Source organism: Lissotriton helveticus, chromosome 8 (genome assembly GCF_964261635.1).
Source record: "Lissotriton helveticus chromosome 8, aLisHel1.1, whole genome shotgun sequence".
Lineage (NCBI taxonomy): Eukaryota > Metazoa > Chordata > Amphibia > Caudata > Salamandridae > Lissotriton > Lissotriton helveticus.
This window is the reverse complement of record NC_136069.1, coordinates 464,504,191-464,527,870: the sequence shown is the minus strand read 5'-3', so window position 1 is coordinate 464,527,870 and position 23,680 is coordinate 464,504,191. Positions and strand designations below refer to the sequence as shown.

Genomic DNA, 23,680 nt, shown 5'->3' with positions numbered 1-23,680 from the left:
GGCCGTAACTTCCTCTTGCAGAAGTTGCAAGTGATCCCCCGACACGCAGTGGTACTGCGGTGGCATGGCTGGAGGGGTCGCCTCGAAGGGGAGGGAGTAGCCCCTTCGGAGGATTTGCAGCACCCACCTGTCCGTTGTGATGGTGCGCCAGTGGAGGAGGTGATGGCAAACCCTGCCCCCCACTGGCGTCAAATGGGCCTGAAAGTTCGAACTAGGAAGGCTTTGAGGAGGAAGCTGCGGTGGTGGATGTGGACTGGCCTCGCCGCTGTCCCCTGGCACCGCCACGGTGGTTACCACGTCCGCCGCCGCGCTGGGTGTTAGTCTGCGGCCCGTGGCTGGCAGGACGTGAGGGGTGCCCCTTCCTTAGCCATGAAAGGAGCGAAAGGCAGAAGTTTGCTGGCGCTGGCCCGACAGGCCCAAGGACTGAAACGCTCAAGCGCACTGTCCGCCTTGACGCCAAAGAGGCGATGGCCATCAAACGGCATGTCCATGAGCGTGTTCTGGACATCAGCCGAGAAGTTGGCAGACCTAAGCCAGGCGTGGCGGCGAACCGCCACGGTAGTGGAAATCGCCCTACCTAGCGAGTCCGTAGTATCCAGCCCACATCGAATAGAGTACCGTGCTGCACCTCACCCTTCCGCAAGGGCTTGAGCGAGTTTTGCCCGGGCCTCCTCCAGGCAGTCTGGCAGCACGTCCGCAACCATGTCCCACAGAGAGTGGGTGTAACGGCCCAAAAGGCAAGCGGTGTTGACCGACGGCAACCCCAAACTAAGAGAGAACAGCTTCTTACCGAACTGGTCATACCTTTGGATTCCCGATCAGGAGGGGCAGTCGGGAATGCGGTCTGGGAGTTAGATAACCAGGCTCTCGGGGGTGGGGTGGGTGGACAGGAAGCTAGGGTCACCCGGGGCCGGGCGGTGGCATCTGGCCACGTTCTGATCTACAGGGAGGCCTGTAGCGGGCTTGGACCAGGTGCCCAACAGAACGTCAGTAAGGGCCTCATTATACGGCAGTAAAGGCTCCGAAAAGCATACCTGCGGTCTGAGGACCTCGGTGAGGAGGTTAGTCGGGGGGGTTCCAGGGCCAAGGCCTTGGCCGCCCTCGTCAACACCACGCTGTAAGCAGCCCCCCTGCTCCGTAGCCACGGTAGGAGGGGAGACAAATCCGGTGTCGGGCGAAGTGTCCAGACCACTGGCCTCCCCTAGCTCAACTGTCCAGTCCTGATACGACTGGCACTCCCATGCCAGAGGGTCCGCAGATTCCTCCCAATTCTCCTCGCCCCCCATCTGAATGAATGAATGAAAATAGAACTTATAAAACGCACGTACACCTACGGTTTCTTGGCTTTGAGGTGGGAAGGCTGGCCAGTGCAGATGGGGTGGGCTAATTATAGGCTGATGAAAAGAGCCAAGTTTTTAAAGATTTTCTGAACTGAGCATAGGATGGGAGGAGACGAAGTGCAGGGGGAAGAGAATTCCAAAAGAGAGGGGCTTGAGTGGAAAACCGCAGACCACCGTGTTTTTTGCGCTTGAGAAGACCGGGAGTGAGAAGATTGTGACTAGAAGAACGGAGGTCGCGCTGAGGGACATAACGGTGTAGAAGGGAAGAAATAAAGGATGGTCCCTGGGAGGAAAGAGCTTTGTGGATCAGGCGGCCGAGTTTGAGCCAATGAAGATTCTTTAAGAGGGGCTTAGTGTGAGTGAATTTTGGTAGAGCGTAGGCCAGCCTGGCTGCCTGATTCTGAATAAGCTGAAGACGTTTGGATTGATATGCTGGTATGCCCACGTATAGGGCATTCGCATAATCAATACGTGAAATCACGAGTCTTAGAATGACCTGTATAAGAGCCTCGTGAGAGAGAAGTCTGCTGATTTTGCGGATACGACGTAGGTGATAAAAACAAATGGATATGACTGAGTTTATTTGTGCCCTCATAGAGAGATCCTTGCAGATGGTAATACCAAGGCTCTTTACGGAGTCAACAGGGGAAGGAGGGGGACCAAATGAGGGTGGCCAAGAGGTAGAATTCCAGGGGTTGCCTAGGGGACCAGTAAGAACAAGCTCCGTTTTGTCAGGATTGAGTTTGAGATGATTCAAACTCATCCAGGAGCTGATGAAGTTCATAACAGAATGAACATTTTGGACAGAGGAAGGGGAAGGGTCAATACTAAAAATAAGCTAAAGGTCATCCGCATAGTTGAAAATAGTGACAGATTTATGTTTAAGCTCGGAGATAAGTGGACGGATATAAAGATTAAAGAGGAGTGGTGAGAGTGAGGAGCCCTGCGGGACTCCACAGGCGAGGTTTTTTCCCGCAGAGAAAAAAGGAGGGAGGGACACTGCCTGAGTGCGATCCTGAAGAAAGGAGGTAATCCACTTCAGTGGCAGCCCCTGGATGCCGGCGTGCTCGACACGTTCAAGTAGGATGTTATGGTCTACGGTGTCGAACGCCGCCGACAAGTCCAGGAGCACCAAAGCTTGGGAGATGTTCTGGTCAGCCCCCTTTCTTAACTCCTCATGGACGGCCAAGGCGATGGATTCAGTTAAGTGTTGAGGCCTAAAGCCGGCCTGATGGGGGTCGAGGAAGTGGGTAGATTCGATAAAGGCACTCAGGCAGTTAACCACATAAGCTTCCAAAACTTTACCCAGGTAGGGAAGGAGGGAAATTGGGCGAAAATTTGAGAGAACAGCTGGGTCGGCACCAGGTTTTTTCAGGATGGGCGAGACCACCGCTGTTTTGAATGAGAGGGGAACTATCCCCGAGGACAGGGAATTGTTTAATAAAAAAAGAGGGGGTGTAGAGATATTATGATAGATTTCGCGACTAATGTGGGAAGGACAACTATCCTGCGGGGAGCCCGACTTAACTTTCCCTAGGAGAGAGAAGAAGGTGTCCTCCGTAAGTGAAGGAAACATGAGATAACGGGCCAGGTTAGGAGGGGCCATGGTGGAATATGAGATGGTGACAGTAGTGGGGATACTGGTTTTGATATTAGCGATCTTTTCAATGAAATAGCTGTTAAGTGAGTCGCAAAGGGATTGAGAGGGCGGGGACTTAGTGGTGACACAGTCAGGTTTGACCAGTTCATCCACAATAGAGAAAATGGTTTTTGATTTACAGTTGGAGTTGAGAATTTTTGCAGAGAAGTATGCAGCTTTGGTCTTCACAATAGCTTCTTTGTACTCATGTAGGGCATTCAGAAACAAGGATTTTTGAGGGGACAGTAGTGAAGTCAGGTCCAAAGGATGGTGCCCGATCATAGAAGAATTGCTCTTCTCTCAGCGTCGAATGCGGCGTCGAGCGGCGCCGGTCCGATGCCGGATCCGAACCGAGGGGGGGACCGGGGACGACGTCGAGGGTGACACTCTGGGGGTCGGTGCCGGCGGAGGGGTCGTAAGGTCAACCAGCGGTGATCCGGATTTGGACCCAGATCCAGTGGGGCCCTGCGGCGTGGGGACTGGAGTAATAGACGCCACCGGGGCCGAGGCCATAGGCACCTCCGCAGGGCCCGTCGGAGGGGAGTGATTCCTCATGGCCACGAGGAAGGTGCTGATCTCCTCTGGCGTCGCGTTCAGCCCAGGGACCGGCGGGTAATGAGCTGGAAGCGGCGCCTGCTGCTCCGGCGGAGCCGCGTGGGCGGTGTCACCCGAACCTTCGGCCTCATCGCGCGAGCTTCGGGGGGAGTCGGAAGAGCGGTGTCGTCTCTTCGACTTCTTGTGCTTTTTACCTGTCGACTCGCCGAGCTGTGATGACTGTGGCCCCACGACCGGTCCCTCGACTTCCACCGGGACCGTGAAGGGCGCGGGGCCGACTGCCGGAGCTCGAGGCGCTTACAGGACCACTCCTGCCTAGCCTTTGACGTCAAGGCCCCGCAGTCGGGACACGACTTGTCATCGTGGTCGGTCCCAAGGCAATACCAGCACCGACGGTGGTGGTCGGTAACCGACATCAGGCGGTTACAGTCGGCACAGGGTTTGAACCCGGGCATCCCTATCAGCACCGAGACTCATATCGACTCGAAAAAGGATCCAAAAGAGATCGAAAAAGTTAGTCAAATATTGACTAAGAAGTACTGCTTTTTCCGTATCTGCGCTTGCTGGCGCAGAAAAAAGAAGAAATGATGTCAGCGCGCGAGGGCGGCATCTAAGTACTCCGACGACATCATCCCGGCGCCAACGACGGACGCAAAGCCGCAGACGACGCCTACCGACACGGAGGGGTACTGCTACGCAAAACTTTCCGGATCCAGTCTGACGCCTGGGGATATTCTAAGGTAAGGAATCTAACACTAACCTGTTTCTTTCAGATCTGCAGCTTCACCTGCCATTGTACACCAGCACGTCCCGCCCCACCATCAAGGCAGGCCACAACCATATCAGATGCATACTACTCAACACCCGCTCCGCCCACAGGCATGCCATCGAACTCTGGGACCTGCTCGACTCATCCTCACCAGCCGTAGCTTTACTAACGGAGACCTGGATGAACACCACATCGGCACCCGACATTTCCATAGCCATCCCGGATGGCTACAGGATCACCCAAGGGACCGCAGCAACAGACCGGGAGGAGGACTCGCCATCGTCCACAAAAAAATCCTCAGAATCTCGACCAACACTGAAGACACACTCAGCACCGCCAAACACCTGCACTTCCAGATCCATATCGATCCCAACACCACACTCAGAGAAACCCTCGTGTACAGACTCCCCCCCCGCTGCTGGAACAAGATCACCGAAGATCAGCTAACCACCACCCTCGCCTGAGACCCACCAAAAGACCACACTGACACAGCCGCCCGCAACCTTAGACAATGGATCAATGACTGCACCAACACTCTCACCCTGATCAAGAAACCCTCAAACAGATGCACCAGCAGAAGGGCCATTTGGTTCACCGCCGACCTCCAGGCATCCAAGCTGACCTGCCGAAGACTAGAGAAGAAATGGCGCCACGAGCAAACACCGGACAACCATGCAGCCCTCAAGAACGCCAGCAGCCGGCACCACCAACTCATTTGAACCGCCAAAAGGACCTCCTTCAAGGAACGCATCGACAACAACGCACACAACCGCAAAGAGCTCTTCAACATTGTGAAGGAACTCCCCAACCCCAGCTACAGCTCCAACGACATCACGCCGTCACAAGACCTCTGCGACTCTCTAGCCACGTTCTTCCACCGCAAGATCATAGACATCCACGACAGCTTCAACACCCAGACCCCCCGACAGCCGCCGACACCCTAGACTCACCGTCCCCCAGCCACACCGGCCTCCTGATCTCCTGGAACCACGTCAACAACAAAGACATCATCGAAGCCTTGAGCACCATCCACTCCGGATCACCATCAGACCCCTGCCCCCACCACATCTTCAACAAAGCGTGCTCCATCATCACACCCCAACTACAAAAGATCTTCAACAGCTCATTGGAGACCGCAACCTTCCTGGAAAGCTGGAAACACGCAGAGATCAAAACCCTACTCAAGAAACCCAAAGCAGACCCAAAAGACCTCAAGAACCACCGTCCCATCTACTGTTGCAGGGATTCTGCTCATACACAGAACTGTGCACAGAGACCCAGGACCTCAGTGAATTGTGGTGAACCTAAAAACTCACCTCAGTACCTAGAAACCCTAACCGACTTGCATCAGGGTCACATTAGCTCTTCGTCCTATAGCAAAGGAACCAATGATTAGACAACCCAGAACATGCAACTTAGATTATACTCAGGAATGGTGGGAATCAAGAACACTCTTTGGTTTGTTAATCTCATACCAGTCCACAAGAGTAAAAGAGACACGGGAAAGGTTAAAATGTTTATTTTAACGACGTGCTCTAAGATGCAGTATCTTTGCTAACACAAGCAGACATATGATTAGAAATAATATGTTCAACATTGTTACAATTCCATAAAACACAAAAGGAGAAGTCATATTACAATGATGGTGAAAACAGGTCTTATAGCGCCCAGTATATCACCCTCCCAAGCTAGGAACTATGTTTTATAAAATATAGAAGGTCTCTTAGGATTGTGTGGGGGTGTGGGGGACCCCATACCTCTAAGATCAGCAAGAGTGAATCACATCAGGATCTGCAAAAGCTCTTTTTCTCTCTGGAAACGGGATTCTTCCAAGTGCCTGAAATCATGCCTACAGTGCAATATTAAAGACGCCAGAATCTCAGTAGACTGCAGCTGCATGTATGTTATGTCTAAAACGTGAGCCGAACAACAGCTACCTTGTTATGATAACCTTGGAGGCTTTGGCACTCACTGTGCAGACTAGGGTCGCGATGTAAGTCTAGGGATGTCGAAAACAAGCCCTTCTCTTGTGAAATAATTCACGCAGCCTAAGTTACAACACCAGCTATATTCAGTGTCGTGTGCAAAAAGCAACAAAAGGTAAAATGGAGTTTAAACTTCTAATAAGCCTATGCTAACATAGCAATGTGTGCAAACAAGGCCCAGCCCTCACAATACTACCTGCTCCCGTTCCCGGCGAAAGTCATCGAGAAGATCGTCAACAGACAACTGACCCGCTTCCTCGAAGAGAACACCACCTTGAACTCGTCCCAATCCGGATTCCGCAGCAACCACAGCACCGAAACCGCCCTAATCGTTGTCACCGACGACATCAGAACCCTGCTGGACAATGGCGAAACCGCGGCCCTCATCCTCCTTGGGCCAGATGTAGGTAATCACAATTTACCTATTCTTAAATACCGAATTTTACCGATTCGGTATTTAAGAATAGGTAAATGGGATGTAGGTAATTTTTCGTTAAAAATTACCGAACCGGTAAGATTCGGTACGAATCGGTATTTACCAATTCGGTAATTGCCATTCTTTCCTATGGGCCTGGAGGCCTATAGGAATGAATGGCAATTACCGAATCGGTAAATACCGATTCGGTAAAAGGGGGAAAACATTGAAGGGTGGCAGGGTGTCACTTTGACACCCTGTTGCACCCCTCAATTGGGTATGGGTGCAAATGTGGCACACATACATACCCTAAGAGCATGTATGTCTGCCACATGGCGCCTTTGAAAATGCACTGATTTGCATTTTCAAAGGTATTCCTTATTTACCACCAACTTATAGTTGGTGGTAAAAAGCGAACCCTAAAATGGGAAAAGCACTCATTTGAGTGCTCCCTACATTGCAAATTCGGTAATTTACCGATTTGGTATTTTAAGGAATCGGTAATTTACCGATTCCTTAAAGTACGAATCGGTAAATTACCGATTTTGCAATTTAGGCCACCTACATCCCAAATTCACAATACCGGTCAGTAACGGCCGAAATTCGGTAATTTCGGCCGTTACCGGTCGGTATTGGGCCACCTACATCTGGCCCCTAGACCTCTCAGCCACCTTCGACACCGCCTGCCACAACACCACACTGCTCTACAACTCAGGGATCTGCGACAAAGCCCTGGACTGGATCACCTCCTTCCTCACCAACAGAACCCAGAGAGTCCGCCTCCCGTCATTCCGATCCGAATCCACCAAGATCACCTGCGGCGTACCCCAAGGATCACCCCTTAGCCCAACCCTCTTCAACGTCTACATGGCACCGCTCGCCAACATCGTTCGATCGCACAACCTCAACATCATCTCATACGCCGACGACTCCCAGCTGATCCTCTCCCTCACTAAAGACCCCGACACCGCCAAAACCAACTTCCGCGAAGGAATGAAGGCCGTCGCCGAATGGATGAAGAACAATCACCTGAAACTGAACTTGGACAAGAGGGATATCCTCATCCTCGGCTCCACCCCTCCGCCTGGGACGACTCCTGGTGGCCGGCCTCGCTGGAAGCTGCGCCGACACCCACCAATCACGCACGCAACCTGGAGTTCATCCTGGACTCATCCCTGGCCATGACCCAGCAAGTCAACGCCGTCTACTCCTCCTGCTTCAACACCCTCCGTCTGCTTCGCAAGATCTACAGATGGATCCCCACTGGAACCAGAAGGACGGTCACCCAGGCCCTCGTCACCAGCAGGCTGGACTACGGCAACGTCCTCTACGCGGGAACCACGGCTAAGCTCCAGAAGACACTTCAACGCATACAGAATGCCTCCGCAAGCCTCATCCTTGACATCACCCGCACAGCCACATCATCGCCCACCTGAGGAACCTGCACTGGCTCCCCGTCAACAAGAGGATCACCTTCAAGCTCCTCACTCACGCTCACAAGGCACTCCACGATGCCGGACCAGCATACATCAACAAACAACTCACCTTCTACACTCCCAACCGCCAATTCCGCTCCGCTGACCTCGCCCTTGCCAGAGTTCCACGCATCCACCGAACAACCCCCGATGGCAGATCCTTCTCTCACCTCGCAGCCAAGACATGGAACATCCTCCCCATCCACCAGTGACAGACCTAGGACCTGCTGTCCTTCAGGAGACTTCTCAAGACCTGGTTGTTCGAACAGTAGCAGCTCTCCCACCTCAGCATCTTGAGACCCTCACGGGTAAGTAGCACGCTCTACAAATGTTGATTGATTGATTGATTGAAAAATCCCCTAAGATGAAAAATAAAATGGTAATTAATTACCATTTTATTTTTCATTCCCCGTCCCGAGTCGAACGTCAGGACGGGGGCAGGGCTACTGCTGAATGACAGAAGCATGTCACTCAGCAGGGAGGAGGGTGGGCTGGTATAGCACTGTTTAAAGTGCACATGCCTGTTTGACTGGCCGTCTTGTGATGGCCAGCCACACATTCGCACTTTAAAACTCCCAACCCAGCTGTCCTAAGAGAGCTGGATTTAGAGACAGTACAGGCTGCTCCCACCAATCCTATTGCTGCTCACATGCTGCATGTGAGTAGCGCCAGGATTGAGTCAGGGAGTGCCAACATCTGGTTCCAGTTGCGAGTCGAGAAGACGTGCGGGGCGAAGATGTAGTGTATTTAAAAAATATATATTTATATATATGTATATATTTTCCATTTTCCGAGGGTGCTTCTCCCCGGGGAGATGCCAGCCGCCACTGCCCTAGTGTTCTCCAAGGCTCTGTGTTAAGTCCTCTGCTATTTAATATCTACATCCTTCCTTTGGCAGACCCAAATTATCTTCTCTTTGTCATCTGCTCAGGTTCATGGACCTTCTGATCTTAACTGGGGCTTGAGTCGAGTGGCCACTTGGATGGAATGCAGCTGTAAGCCACCCCTCCTGTGATGTTCAAAAGTTCACTGCTTTGCAGCTATTTCTAGCTCGTGGGAGTTATGAGGTTCGAAATCTTGTTACGTTGGGATTGTACTGAACAGACAGCTGCCAAGTATGGGAAGGGAGGGGGGGAACCATAGGAGTAGGAGTCAGTGTCACAATCCATTGTTTTTATTGTTACACACTGCAGCATATGACTGTCACATTATATGGTAGATCAGACCAATATTAGACTGTATGTAGACGGCACAATCATGACCTGGAATGTTAGGGGACTAAACAATTAGTGTAAATGCAGACAGGTGTTACAGTACGTTCGGCGATACATGGTTGATGTTGTGTTCCTGCAGGAAACGCACTTAGCATCCACTGGCCCTTATACATTTGCCTCTACTTGAGGATCTCATTGCTTTTTCTCCAAATACAGATCATAGACGTGTTTCCATACGGATACCCAAGGCCCTACCCTTTAAGCACACATTCACAATCACTGATGCAGAGGGTCGGTACCTGCTGGTTTGCGGACCACCGAGCGGGGCACCGGATTCTACTCGTCAACGTGTATTCCCCAAATGTAGATGACCCTACCTTTTACCAGCGCCTACGGTCACAAATTGACCTAGTGGACACAGACCACATTCTTTTTGGGGGTGACCTTAACATCTGACTAGGTCCGAAACCTAGACAGCACTGCCATGGCCCCCATCAATAAGCCGCGATCACTTAAAATTTTTAAAGATCTCTGCGATGCATATGTGCTGCTAGATGTCTGGAGACAACAGCTACCCAGGAATCAGCTTATACACACCACTCAACACAACATGATATGTGGATGTATGTAGATTACTGGCTCATTGAGCTGTCTTATACCATAGGTCTAAGACATCAAACACCTCCCCATACGTTATCGGATCACTCACCAGTGGTCCTGATTATGTGTTTCCCGGGAGCAAGAGAGATTGAGCTATATGTGAGGCACCTGGCTGATAACCTCCCATCGCTCTTGAATGAGATGGATCGCTTTGGAACTCTATCTGGCTTAAGCATAAATTGGAAAAAATCAGAGATTTTTCCACTGACGGTGGTGCAGGACCGGACCTGCGGCAAGTTCCTGGCGGCCTGGTGTGGGACAGTGGCAAGGTACTTGGGGATATACCTGCACAGGGACAGATAACGGATACAGCAGCTAAACTATGGCCCAATGATGGACCAGCTTGGGGCCAGGGTGGATAGATGGATCCAACTCCCATTATCGATAGCAGGGCGTAGAACCATCATTAAAATGGTAGTACTGGCCCAGTTTCTACATTTGTTCAACAACATCCCAACTCCCTTAACTAAAGTGTTTTTTCTCAACTTCATATGCTTTTAACACGTCTCATCTGGGGAAGTAAACACCTTTTTCTTCCAGTATGAACGAGGGGGAATCAGAGTCCTGAATATCCATCTTTATTACTTGGTAACACTGTGTAGCTACGCATGGCATTGGTATCACCCCAATGCACGTATCTCTTACGCCAAAACACAGATGGACTTTGCAGCCCCCATTGAAAGCGTTCCTACCAGCTGGCCTGCCACAGGGCCAGAAAGATATTCAAACTGATGAAATGGAAAAATAATATATATATTTTTTTTTTAAAGAACCTTTATTTGTTTCAGCATAGAAATACAACCATAGGCCTACAACCAATCCGGCCGGCCGCTACGCAAATCAGGAGAAAGGGCAATAGAACATACAAGATACAGCGGTCCGGGGGTCGAAGGCTGAGTAACATCCAGGATATGCCATACATTGAAATCACCATGCAATAATAAGGAGCAGAGACGGTTCATTTTGCAATAACAAAAATAAAATAGAATCACTGTCGCACAGTCATACACACCCCCAGCACAGCTAATTAATAACAAAAAAGTACGCCAGCGATATATAAAGATCTAGAATGACGGGGAAGGGGCAGCAGGGTAAGGAGAGACGCAATAAGCACTAAGCAATCATGTCGAACTAGTCCCACCCATCAAGGCAAAACACACTATGGGAGACATGAAAGACAACGACATCGAAAAATAAAAGGGCAAAGGGCCATAGAGACAAAAAGGGAGAACAAAACAACACACCCATCCCCCAACCCTGCACCCCTGCGGAAGGCTACGGCCTACCCCCCCCAGCAGCGTGCCTGTCGCCCTAAATAAGAGACCCGAAATACAGAGAAGAAAAAGAGAAAAAGATAGAGAAAAAATGCGGGAGGAGGACCCTCAATCTAGTGTCCCAGCCCCTCCTACCTCCGCATGCAAAAAACGTCTAAACAGCAGCAGTGGAAAAATACAAATAACGGCAGTCATGTAGAACGCAATCAATTACAGCTCCGCGAAGCGCACCCTTAAAGCACCAGAAACCATCCATGAGTCTCTCCATGTCCCAAACAAAGTCACCCCTGGCCTCTTCTGTCAATAGTACCAACGTTGAACCAGTCCTCAGACAGGATACAAAGTAGCACAGAAGGTCCGATTGCACCGGGAGGACCTGGCAGTGCCGTCGTTCCATATGAAACAAGCCACCGGAGTCTCGCCAATGATGTATGGCGGGAGATGGACCGTGACAACATCAACATCGCCAACAGTCTCAAATCAGGATACAGTCCCGTCATCCTTGAAAAGGGAATCACATGAAGCGGGAAGCGCTGAAACCACGCCGGGGTCGTCCAAACCATGGACCGACGCTGTTCCCCCACTCGCGGTGTAGAGATAGGCCCCAAGGAGACAATCACATATGTAACCCCTGTATCCACAGCCAGCACATGAACCAAAGCTACCCTCGTCTCCACGAGTGCAGATTCATCCGGGGAACACGTCAATGTATCAAAGGCAGACACAGCGGCGCCTCCATGAGAGCGATCCGTGCCGACACAAAATGGCGGAACAACAATGGCGGCCATCCTTTTCCCCAAGTCTCGGGCCTCCCGGATCAGGGTAGTCTGCAGAGTTGTTAATGCAGCCAGGACATCTCTGGGAGTGGGTGTTTTCTCATGTTGCCAAACTCCGGGATTCTCTCGCACACTGGCTTCCCTGCCCGGGTGAGGGGCACGCAGGAGGGCTTCATCCGCCATCTCAGCCGTTCCGGTTTCTCTTCCCTCCACCTCACCGCGGGATCGGGCCCAACACCCGGACACTGCAGGCTTCACAGCGGGATCCCAATAGTCGGGGCAGGCGACAGAAAGGAGAGGCACCAAAAGGCTAAACCAGCCCCCGTAGCTCCTCAGGAGCCACCCACGGGCACCCGGGGTGGGCCATGGACATGACCGGGTATCTCACCGAAGGGGAGCTGGGCATTACGAGTTTCTCTCCGGCCCAGCTATGGCACACCTTCCGTCGGGCAACCCACTATGGGGAGTGGGTGGATCTCATCTCTTTCGGCTCGCGGATCTCAGGTTCTCTCCGACCGGCTTCCCAGCGTAACCAGAGGCCGTTGGCAGTTCGTTTCCGGCCGGACACTCTCCTCACTCGAGATCCCGGTCTCAACACCTCGAAGGCCGCTAAACAGTCGGGGACAGTTCTTCGGGTCTACTGCACGGAGGAGCCTCAGACGCAGACGGTAAGTGAATGCTTCCCTTCACCTACTCAAATTAGCAGACGCTGCTCAGGAGAAGCACCAGGATATACGTGCGGGGCGGGAGGGTGCACGGAGCCAAGCGTTTATGCAACCATCCCGATCGCCATCTTAGCTCCTCCCCCCGGGAAAATAAATTTAAACATTAAATGGATTTTATTTTATCCCTTGAGGGGTAAAACCTATACCTCAAGTTTGGGACATGGGTCCTACCGCTGGCTCTTTTCAAGACATTCTGGCCTGAGACTGACCCTGGAAGTAATACATGCTGCTCATCGTCTACATCTGCAGATGAAATTGAGACATGTTTTCTTCTTTTGTGCTGTATAACATAACATCATATGACATTACAAGACATAATGTGTGTTTGTAAAGCGCACACTCACCCTAAATAGTCTCTGGGCACTAAATAACAGATGTGTATTGTTACCCAACTCAATGGTACTCATTTTATCAACCTTAGAAGGATGAAAGGCTGAGCAGACATGCCAGGATTTGAACTTGTGACCATGAGGTCAAACACAGGCCCCTACAGTGGTCACATTAGTCCACTAAGCCACCAGACCTGGCCTAGAATCCTAGACCGAAACGGGTAAAGTTACTTTGTTTACAAACGGGAAACACAGTGTCATTCTACTCAGAATATACAAAATCAGACACTAGCATGTGTGTTTTGTTTGTGGTTTCCAAGTACCTTCAAACAGCGTGGCACATAAAGGCAGAAAAAGATAAAACTATGATTGTATAAGTTAAACTTTCTAATGCACTTTGTGGGTTTATTTTTATTGTATCGTCAATTGAAAATGTGTGTAGTTGCCATTGGATATTTTGTATCAGAACTGACAAAGTAAAGTAAACTATTCACTGGTTCTGAATCAATCCGATCCTGTGAGGCTAGAATCATAATAATGACGACTTGTGTTTTGTAGATGGTACTTTCCCTGATTTCTACGTTGCTGTAAGGTTGCATCTGTTCATTTATTTACTGCTTATTTATGCCTGTACATATTGCCTGATTGGATGAAGAGCAGGTACTGCAGAACAAAGCAAATCGTCCATGACCATTGCTAGAAATCAGGTGTCCAGTGGGCAGAGATATGCACCTATCCAAGCAAGAACTATAATCCTAGTCAAGGTAACGGAGGTACATACTAAAAGATCACTTGTGTTCACCCTCTGGTAGCTTTGCACAGAGCAGTCAGGCTAATCTAAATAGGTAATTTGTAAGGTATTTGTGCACACCCAGTAACACAGTAAAAACAGCACAAAAGACTCCACACCAGTTCAAAACAAGCATGTACAATGCAATGGTCTCGGCATTGTTAAAGTTAGAGCTTTTGGCATTGCTCATGACATTATTTTTGTTTATGTTTTTGTTTTTAAAACATAAATAAAAGGCATTGTCATTTACCATGCCAATAGCTTAATACCTCGCAAATGCGAGACCTATTGCATTTGCACCCACACAGAGCCACGCATACACGCACGCGCACACACACACACACAGACACGCGATAGCAGGGCGCAGAGGACAGTGAAAGCAGTGACGAGCGACAGCAGAGCGCTGACGGGCTGCCAGAGGACAGTGAAAGCAGTGACGGCGACAGCAGGGCGCCGAGAGGCTGACAGAGGACAGTGAAAGCAGTGACGGTGACAGCAGAGCGCCGAGGAGCTGGCAGAGGACAGTGAAAGCAGACACAAACATGTGCAGACTGTTATTTAGGCCCACTAAATTTGTGATAAAATCATATATCTTTGCATTAGTAAAATGATGATATGATTTTTCGGACGTGATTATTGTATTATTTTCTCAACTAATTGAAAAGCCTTTGAGTTATATAGCTTAATAATCAGTCCACTTTATGGACTTGTATAATACTGTTTTACAATATGATCGACAATTTTGGCACACGTCTTGTGTTTTGATTGGTTCAAAATAAAACTCCCAACTTCTAGAAATGATTAGATGAGGGGCTATATAAAGTGAATGGTTTCTCTATCCATTACATAGAATCTTCTGGTTTATTACTGTAGTCCCGATGACTTCCATGAAATCTGAAGATGTGGCCCAGTAGGAGACACTCCTCGGCACGGACAGGTGAAAAGGCCTGCTGTACCACTGTGATCTGTAGTACAGTTTCAGTACTGTACACACTGGTGAGCTTACAGTAGACGAACTTGGAAAGGAGGGTGCAGTTGGCGTGTTCCTTCTGACCACAGAGCGCTACTCTGGGTTTCAGTCCTTGTCGCAGACATGCCTCCAATGCACATGTATGATCCTCTTGGGTGTGTAGGTGGGGTCAAAGTGCAACACCTTACTATGATGAACTCGATGCAGGAGCACACAATGCCCAGAGCCATGTAGGGAACAATTCTCCATCCCCCAAAAAGTCTTCTACTGTGAACAAATTTATTTTCAGAGCTGGTTCCGAACACTAGTGATCCAAATGCGTTCTTACATTTGACAGTGAGTAGAAAACTCTCCAACAGAGACTCGGCTGGAAGAAAGATGCTATCTTTAGAGACAAACTTTGGAACAAATTCCTGTTAGACTGACATGCCATCCGGCCCCTTCAACACCCTTCTGGCGATTTACCCTTTACATTTACCCTAATGTGCAGTATGGAATGCGCAAGTCCAAGAGACGTAATCACCAGTGTTTTATCGGTGTTGTTGCATAGGATGGCCAGTGGGGGCGCCATTTCTCAAGACACCGTGCTCCGGAATCCCGCCGCGACCGCACCGGAAGTCAGGCAAGGTCGCCTGTGACGGGGGCGGGGCCGCGTCCGGACGGGAAGAGGAGGCAGGCGGAGTCAATGCGTCTCGCGCCCCGGGGCTCCTGTGAGCGGTGGAGAGCCCCGGGGCCGCGCCAGCAGGAGGTTGCGCGCCGCGTGCTGAGAGCAGAGTCCCCCGAGATTGGCCAGGTAAGTTCAAAAGGGCTGGGGGGGGCTTGGTGCACTCGTGTGTGTGTGTATGCTTGTGTGTGTATGTATGTGTGCGACGGTGACGGCGGCGGGGGAGGGGGGGCCTCGGTGCACTTGTGTGTGTGTATGTGTGTGGGGGGGTGTGTCTGTATGTATGTGTGTGCGTGCATGGGCGCTTGTGTGAGTGTCTGTGTGTATGCGCATGCGTGTGTGGTGTTTCGAGCTTCCAAGGAGACAGCGCCTGGCCACAGCGCGCGTTCGCGTGCGCGTGGCAGTTTCAAATCGCCTCCAAGGCGAAGCGCGTGGCCAGGATTGTCCCCTGGGAAGCAGGCACGGCAACAATAGGTTCTCGGCGAGAACGCGCTTCCGCGCGCTTAGCCGATACCTAAACATAGATTATATTCTGAACATAACAAGACCAAAACGACAAATAACCAATTAGTATGAGTCAAAATATGAATTTTTAAAGAATAAGTGAAAACTAGAGCTTAGAAGTAAATAGCGTCATGGGGTTACTGTAGGTCGTGCTGGACCAGGACAAAGTCAAGAGTTCAAGCCACCCATGACAGAGTGCAGCAAAGCACATTAATCCTTGTCGCAGAACAAAATGCAGTAGTGGTGAGGCTTCGTTCTGTGGATAAAACGCCAAGGCCGGAAGGCAAGGGAGCTGCGCCGGGTTAATCCAGCTGGAGATGATGTGCTGTACTTCTCCACACACTGGCAGCGATGCGTTGATCCCTGAAGCGGTGATTCTGGAGGCGCTGCGGCGGTGCTGAGTGCAGTACGCTGGGTCCTCACCATGCAGTGGTGGTTATGCGTCAATCACGATTTTTGTGGCAGGAGACCTGCCGGTGTCCAATCGGTGCAGAGATGTCAAAACGCAGGTCCGGACAGACAAAGTACTTTAAACTCACATCCAAGTGCCCCAGACTGGATTGGCCCACTTGGCAGGGCAAGACTTACACCAAAGTAAAGTCCAGGTGCTCGGATGAAGTTGAAAGGTGAAGTCTTTGATATCCCTGAGACATCAGAAACAGGAGGCAAGCCAACAAGCCCTTGGAGAAACACAGCAAAGTTACAGTCCCTCCTACAGCACAGCAATCAGCAGGCCAGCACACCAAAGCAGTTAGCAAAGTAGCAGTTCCTTCTACAGCACTGCAGCTCTTCTTCCTGGCAGAATGTCCTTAGTTCCAGCAGTGTTTTGAGTACATGGTTTCAGAGGTCTAACACTTATATTCATTTAGCCATTGAATTAGGGAGCCTTTAAAGATAGGTCTTTGTAGTGTACAAGGCCCTGCCCTTCCCTGCTCTGGCTCCAGACACACTACAGGGGAGAATGCAACCCTTTGTGTGTGGACAGGACACAGCCCCTTTAGGTAGAAGTGTCAGCTCCTCCCCCTCACCGTGCTCAAGCAGACCCATTACCAAGCAGATGACCACTCAGGCACACTTATACTTCCATTGTGTTTGGCTGTCTAGAGTTAATGCAGGAAGCCAGCTGTCACCCACCCCAGACGTGTATTCCAGAGACAGGTAGAAGGCATCAAATGATTTCAGTAAGAAAATGCTGACTTTCTAAAAGTGTTTTTTACAGAACTGCAATCTAAAAACCAACTTCACTGAAAGATGTGTTTTTAAATTGTGAGTCTGAAGACACCAAATGTGGTTTTCCTATCTTTTCCCAATTGGAAGCCTCACTTATAAAATGTTACAAGGCAGCTCTAATGTTATCCTATGGGAGAGATAGGCCTTGCAGTAGTAAAACATGAATTTAAGGGTATTTCACTTCCAGGACATGTAAACTTAAAAGTACATGTCCTATCTTTCAACCACACTATTCCCCGCCCTTAGGCTGTCCAGGGCCTTCTCTCTGGGTGAATTAAGAGTAAGGTTTTTGCCAGGCTAGTAGGTTAACTTGCCAGGACAACATGGCAGTTTAAAACCGCACATATAGACTACGCAGTGGCAGGTCTGAGACATGTTTAAAGGGTTACCTTTGTGGGTGGCACAATCAGTGCTGCAGGCCCACCAGTAGTATTTGATTTATTGGGCACATGTAGTGCACTATACTAGGGACTTATAGGTAAATCAAATATGCTGATCAGGGATAAACCAATTGTTATCACATTCTAGATACAGAGCACACACACTTTTGCATGTGTCAGCAGTGAAAAGGTGCACAGAGTTCTACAACCAGCAAAAACAAACTTCATCAAAGGAGTCAAAAACAGGAGAATCATTCAAGTTGATCCACTGTATAGATTTCCAAATCTGCCAGCTCAATATTCACTTCTGTGGGTGCAGCTGCTGGCTCTCCAGACAGATATGATTCTTGAGAAAACATACAAAAATTATCAATCAGAGAAAAAAAATATATTAGTGCTTATTTCGTCTTACAGTGGGTAGTGGTGTACACCTATCACTATATGCAATGCACAAATAACAGTCCTATCCTCACCGCTGATCACCAATGTTAGAAATCAGGTTTTTGGTTGGCATATGTATGTACCCTGTCCAAGCAGGAACCACAATTCTAGTCAGGGTATGTGAGGAACACACTAAAAGAACACCTGTGCTCACCTTCTGGTAGCTTGGCACAGAGCAGTCAGACTAATCTAAAGAGGGAATGTGTAATGTATCAGTGCACACAGACACAGTAACACAATGAAAACACCAGTTTAGGAAACTAGGGGCTAGATGTAGGTAATCCGAAAATACCGATTCTAGATGTGTAGATAATAATTCGGTAAAAAATACCGAACCAGTAAGATTCGGTATTTACCGAATCGGTAATTACCGATTCGGAATTTGCCATTCATTCCTATGGGCCTGGAGGCCCAAAGGAATGAATGTCAATTATCGAATCGGTAATTACCGATTCGGTAAATACCGAAAAAGTCAAGGGTGGCAGGGTGTCACTTTGACACCCTGTTGCACCCCTGATTAGTGCTTGTGTGCCATGTGCACATACATGCCCTAAGGGCATGTATTTAGCACTAAGGGCATGTATTTAGAATATGCTAATCAGGGGCTAGATGTAGGTATCCAAATACCGGTCGGTAACGGGCAAAAATACCAATTTTCGGCCGTTACCGACCGGTATTTGGATACTGAGATGTAGGGCATTTCAAAATACAAATTCGGTAAATTTACCGAATCGGTAAATTTACCGAATCGGTAAATTTACCGATTCGGTAAAATTACCGAATCTGTATTTTGAAATGTAGATAGCACTGTAAACAGTGCAACAGGGCTTTAAGGATTCGTTATTTACCACCAACTATTAGTTGGTGGTAAATAACTAATTCCTATGTTAATGCAAATATGTGCATTTACACCTGTGCGATATGGCACATTTACTGAATCTGTATTTTGAAATGCCCTACATCTCAGTATCCAAATACCGGTCGGTAACGACCGAAAATCTGTATTTTCGGCCGTTACCGACCGGTATTTGGATACCTACATCTAGCCCCTGATTAGCATATTCTAAATAAAACAAGACCAAAACGACAACAATCCAATAAGTACAAGTCAAGATATAACATTTTAAACATTAAGTGAAAAATAGTGCTCAGAAGCAAATAGCAATTTAGGGTTACTGTAGGTTGCGCTGGAACGGGACAAAGTCAAGAGTTCAGGTCGCCCGATACAGAGTGCAGGCCGATTACAAGACCCACGCAGGGCCCGCTGAGCAAAGTACCTAAATCCTTGTCGCAGAACAAAAGTCATTAGTGGCGAGGCTTCGTTTCCATGTATGAAATACCTAGTGTGGAACGCAAGCGAGGAGTACGACGGGTCCACACCTTGCAGCAGTGGTGATGTGTCAATCCGGAGGTTGCAGATGGCAATATTTCAGGTTCCAATCGGCGCAGAGATGTCAAAACAGAGGTTCTGTCAGATGCAGCAGTTTAAACTCACATCCAAAGGCCCTGGACTGGAATCGCACCACTTGGAAGAGCAAGACCTGCAGCAGGTAAAGTTCAGGTGCTGGGATGAAGTTGAAAGGTGAAGTCTTTGATAGCCTTGAGACTTCAACAACAGGAGGCAAGCCAACAAGCCCTTGGAGAAACGTAAGTCCTTAGGATGTAGAGAGCAGATCCAGTCCTTCTCACTTTAAGGCAAGAAGCATCAGGCCAACAAAACAAAGCAGGTAGCAAAGTAGCAGTCCCTCCTACAGCAAAGCAATCAGCAGGCAGCAGGCCAACACAGCAAAACAGTTAGCAAAGTGGAAGCCCCTCCTACAGCACAGCAGCTCTTCTTCCTTGCAGAATGTCCTTAGTTCCATCAGTCTTCTGAGTACAGGTTGTCAGAGGTCCAATACTTATACCCATTTAGCCTTAGAAGTAGGGAGACTTCAAAGAAAGATCTTTGTAGTGAACAAGACTCTGCCATGGCTCAAGACTCACTACAGGGGGTATGCAACCCATTGTGTGTGGACAGAACACAGCCCTTTCAGGTAGAAGTGTCAGAAATTCCACCTCATCTTGCTCAGACACACCCATCAACATGCAGATGACCACTCAGACACACCTCCCCTTTCTTTGTGTGCGGCTGTCTAGAGAGAATGCAGAAAGCAAGCTATCACCCACCCTAGACGTGTATTCCAAAAACAGGCAGAAGGCACCAAATGATAAAAAAAAAAAACTTTCTAAAAGTTGCATTTTCAGAACTGCAATCTAAAAACCAACTTCACTAAAAAATTGTAAATTGTGTGCCCAGAGAAACCAAATTTGGTTATCCGATCTTTACCCAATTGGAGGCTACACTTATAACATTTTACAAGGTAGCTCCAATGATATCCTACAGGAGAGATAGGCCTTACACTACTAGGACATGTAAAACTTAAAAGTACATGTTCTACCTTTTAAGTGCACTGCACCCTACCCTTGGGCGGTCCAGGGCCTTCTCTAGGGGTGACTTAAGAGTTATAAATAGGAAGGTTTGTCACGGGCTAGTAGGTTAATTTGCCAGGACTTATGTGAGTGGCACAATCAGCACTGAAGGCCCACCAGTAGTATTTGATTTATAGGCCCTGGCCATATGTAGTGCACTGTACTAGGGACTTATAGGTAAATGAAATATGCCAATCAGGGATAAACCAATTGTTAACACATTTTAGATACAAAGCACATGCATTTTAGCACTGGTGAGCAATAAAAAAATGCACAGAGTTCTACAACCTGCATAAACTAAGTTCATCAAAACAGTCAAAAACAGGAGGTCAGAAGGCAAAAAGTTAGGGAAAACCATGCTAAGGATGCTAGGTCTAACAGCCATATTTGTAGGCTGCCAGAAAAGCTAACCACTTGCAGCAGAACCAGATGTAGACAAGATGCAGTGCCCATGCTTTACAGTTCCCAAAAAGTGGTTATTTTCTTCAAGTAAGTTCCGAGGGTTCTCAGAATTACTTTGATTCTCTGCACCTGAATCGAAGTGATGACTCTTAGCACAAATGATAAATCATTGGACCTACTGTGATATATTCCTCCTTTTCATTATAGAGCACGAAGTTGGGGCTTTAAACTCAGTACTCTGAGAGTGGTAGAATTTCAAGAACTAACTTTTAGATTATTTTTCACCCTTTAGGAGTCAAGTCACAAAACTTGAACCAAATGACATCAGCCTGCTGCACAACCAATTACCACTGGGTGGGCATGGGGATTTAACTACTTTCTCAGTCTGTCTGGTACATTTTAAAATATACATATTTTATAGGAGCTCTAGAAAGAATTCTGTAAAAAAAGAAAAAAAGTATGTGTGTTCAACCGGGAGAGCAGAGGTTTTGATTTGGTGGTGCAAAAATACTGACCTGGCCAGGATATCAACATTTGTGCGATGCCACTTGAACCAAGGTAAAACTAGATGCATCTGGTTTTATCTGCCATTTAATAGTGGAAAAAGCCTTATGGAAAGTTGTGAAAATGCAAATATGGCTGGCACCACATATTGAACCTGCCTGACATTCAGATGATTTAAAATGCTTGGGTGCCTGAGACTGTTTGCATACCTGTAAGTTGTATCTGGTTGTAAATTGTCCATAATGTAGAATAGAGTTTTTCCAACTACAACTGGCTGCTTTTCACCAAAGTCTATGCAATAACCAGTAATTTCCGATCCATGATCACAAGGTTTTTCCCACTGAATAGCCAGGCATGTCGAAGATGAGAATTGTAAACTTTCCACTTCATCTTCCTTCACTCCCCAAAGACTAGTTACGGCTGCTGGTACCGAGGCGGGAGTCATACATGCAACCGCTTCACTAAAGGGACCCACACCTGCAGCATTCACTGCCTGAAAATTAACAAAAATAAAGATGCAATGAAAATATCAATGTAACCATCTGAAAATGTTTGCAGTATTTGAGGGACACTCACAATGATTTCTATTTTACCTGAACTCTGCAGTAGTAAACAGTTGCTGGTGAGAGTCCCTTTGCTTCATAGGAAAGACCAGTACCACAGTAACAAATTTGCATACAACCTTCCACTCCACCCCATTCCAATCTATATTCTGTGACGTCCGCCCCATTGCCAAATGGAACCTGTTGAATGGATGACACATTGTAAATTACAGGCTGTGTTTTAAAAAAGGACATTCTAAGTAAATGACAATTTAAACTGAATTATGTGCAAAATATTATAACTGTTTGATCTCTCTATGCCTTCAGAGTACAGATACGGAATAAAGTTAAAGCCCAAAGTTGAATCCGTCCCTTTCAGTATATCAACTTTTAAGTACAAGTTAGTGCTGAAATATAGTTGTTTAATCACACAATGCTTTGGGACTTTTTGCCCACTTAAACATCTTGTAATAATGACCTATTAACTGTCCAAGTCGACCTTACACTTCCCTGAGATGGAATGTGAAATATTCAATTGTCAGAGCACAGTGAATGATAACCTTATAAACTCATGCATACTCAGATTTTTAGCAGTGAAGTCAATACAATGGATTTTCCCCAGTGCAGTACCCCTAGTGTCTAGGTAAAACCTGAAGTTAAAGTTAAAGTCAGATGATAAACATTTAGTGGCTGCTAGCCAATCAGTCAAAGTTAGCCAATCAGCAACAACTGATAAAGGATCTATTCCAATGACCAACACCAAACTGTGAATCCAATTTTAACTAGCAGAATCCATGGCGGTAGATTGATGAACAGATAGCATGTCACCCCTGTGTGTATATCTGATGGCTATATATTTAGTTCTCCAAAGAGATGGTAATTGTTCAAGTATATACAGGAAATCAAATCCTTAACCGAGTGTTCAGAATACTTGACACCTCCCACCAATTGTATAAGAAAAAGAAATTGGCTCCTCCAAGGGTACGGAGGATGAGCACTCACTAATTACCCAATGACGGGGAAGATGATGTAGAACTGCTCAACAGCATATTTACTCTCAATAAAAGCATTTAGTTTCAAAATATTTTCTCTTTCAGTTACATGTAGATAAAAGGGAAGAGGTGAGGGGAGGGGTTTTGAGGCAGGCTTTACTTGTTTTTTTTCTTCTTTCTATTATTGATGCATCACTACAGACTTACTTCGGCGGGGGAGTTGGGCGATATCAGGGAGGTCTGGACAATAGTTACCAGAGTTTGGTCAGGGTTGTCCCGGTTGGGGAGCGATCCCACTTTCACATTTCATGTGCTAAAATGACCCTCCACTCACACAGAGACCTACATATATGGTCATGGAATGTAAACGGATTGGGTCAAAAGATTAAGCGCAACCTTGTCCTCCAGTATCTACGGAGACATGCTCCGGATATAATACTACTCCAAGAGACACATCTTAGGGGCACATGTTAGAGGGCCCTAGACAGATTTGGGTACACACTAATTGCCCATTCCAGCTACATGACAGATTTCAGAGGCGTGGGTATACTGCTTAAGAAATCAGCTTCCTTTACAGCACACCGCACTTCGAATGACCCACAGGGCAGATTTGTGGCAGTGACAGGAACATGGGAG

General features: G+C 48.0%; 1 protein-coding gene across 2 annotated transcripts in view; it reads right to left on the bottom strand.

Annotated features, from left to right (window-relative positions):
* The window catches only part of FNDC3A (fibronectin type III domain containing 3A), a 1,256,364-nt gene that overhangs the window by 145,402 nt on the left and 1,087,282 nt on the right, over positions 1 to 23,680 (bottom strand). For both annotated transcript variants that reach the window (XM_078657339.1, XM_078657340.1), the window contains 2 exons: positions 22,104 to 22,253; positions 21,720 to 22,003 (listed from right to left, as the gene is read on the bottom strand). In XM_078657339.1, the coding sequence (XP_078513465.1) occupies positions 21,720 to 22,003; positions 22,104 to 22,253 (434 nt within the window). The remainder of the gene's footprint in view (positions 1 to 21,719; positions 22,004 to 22,103; positions 22,254 to 23,680) is intronic.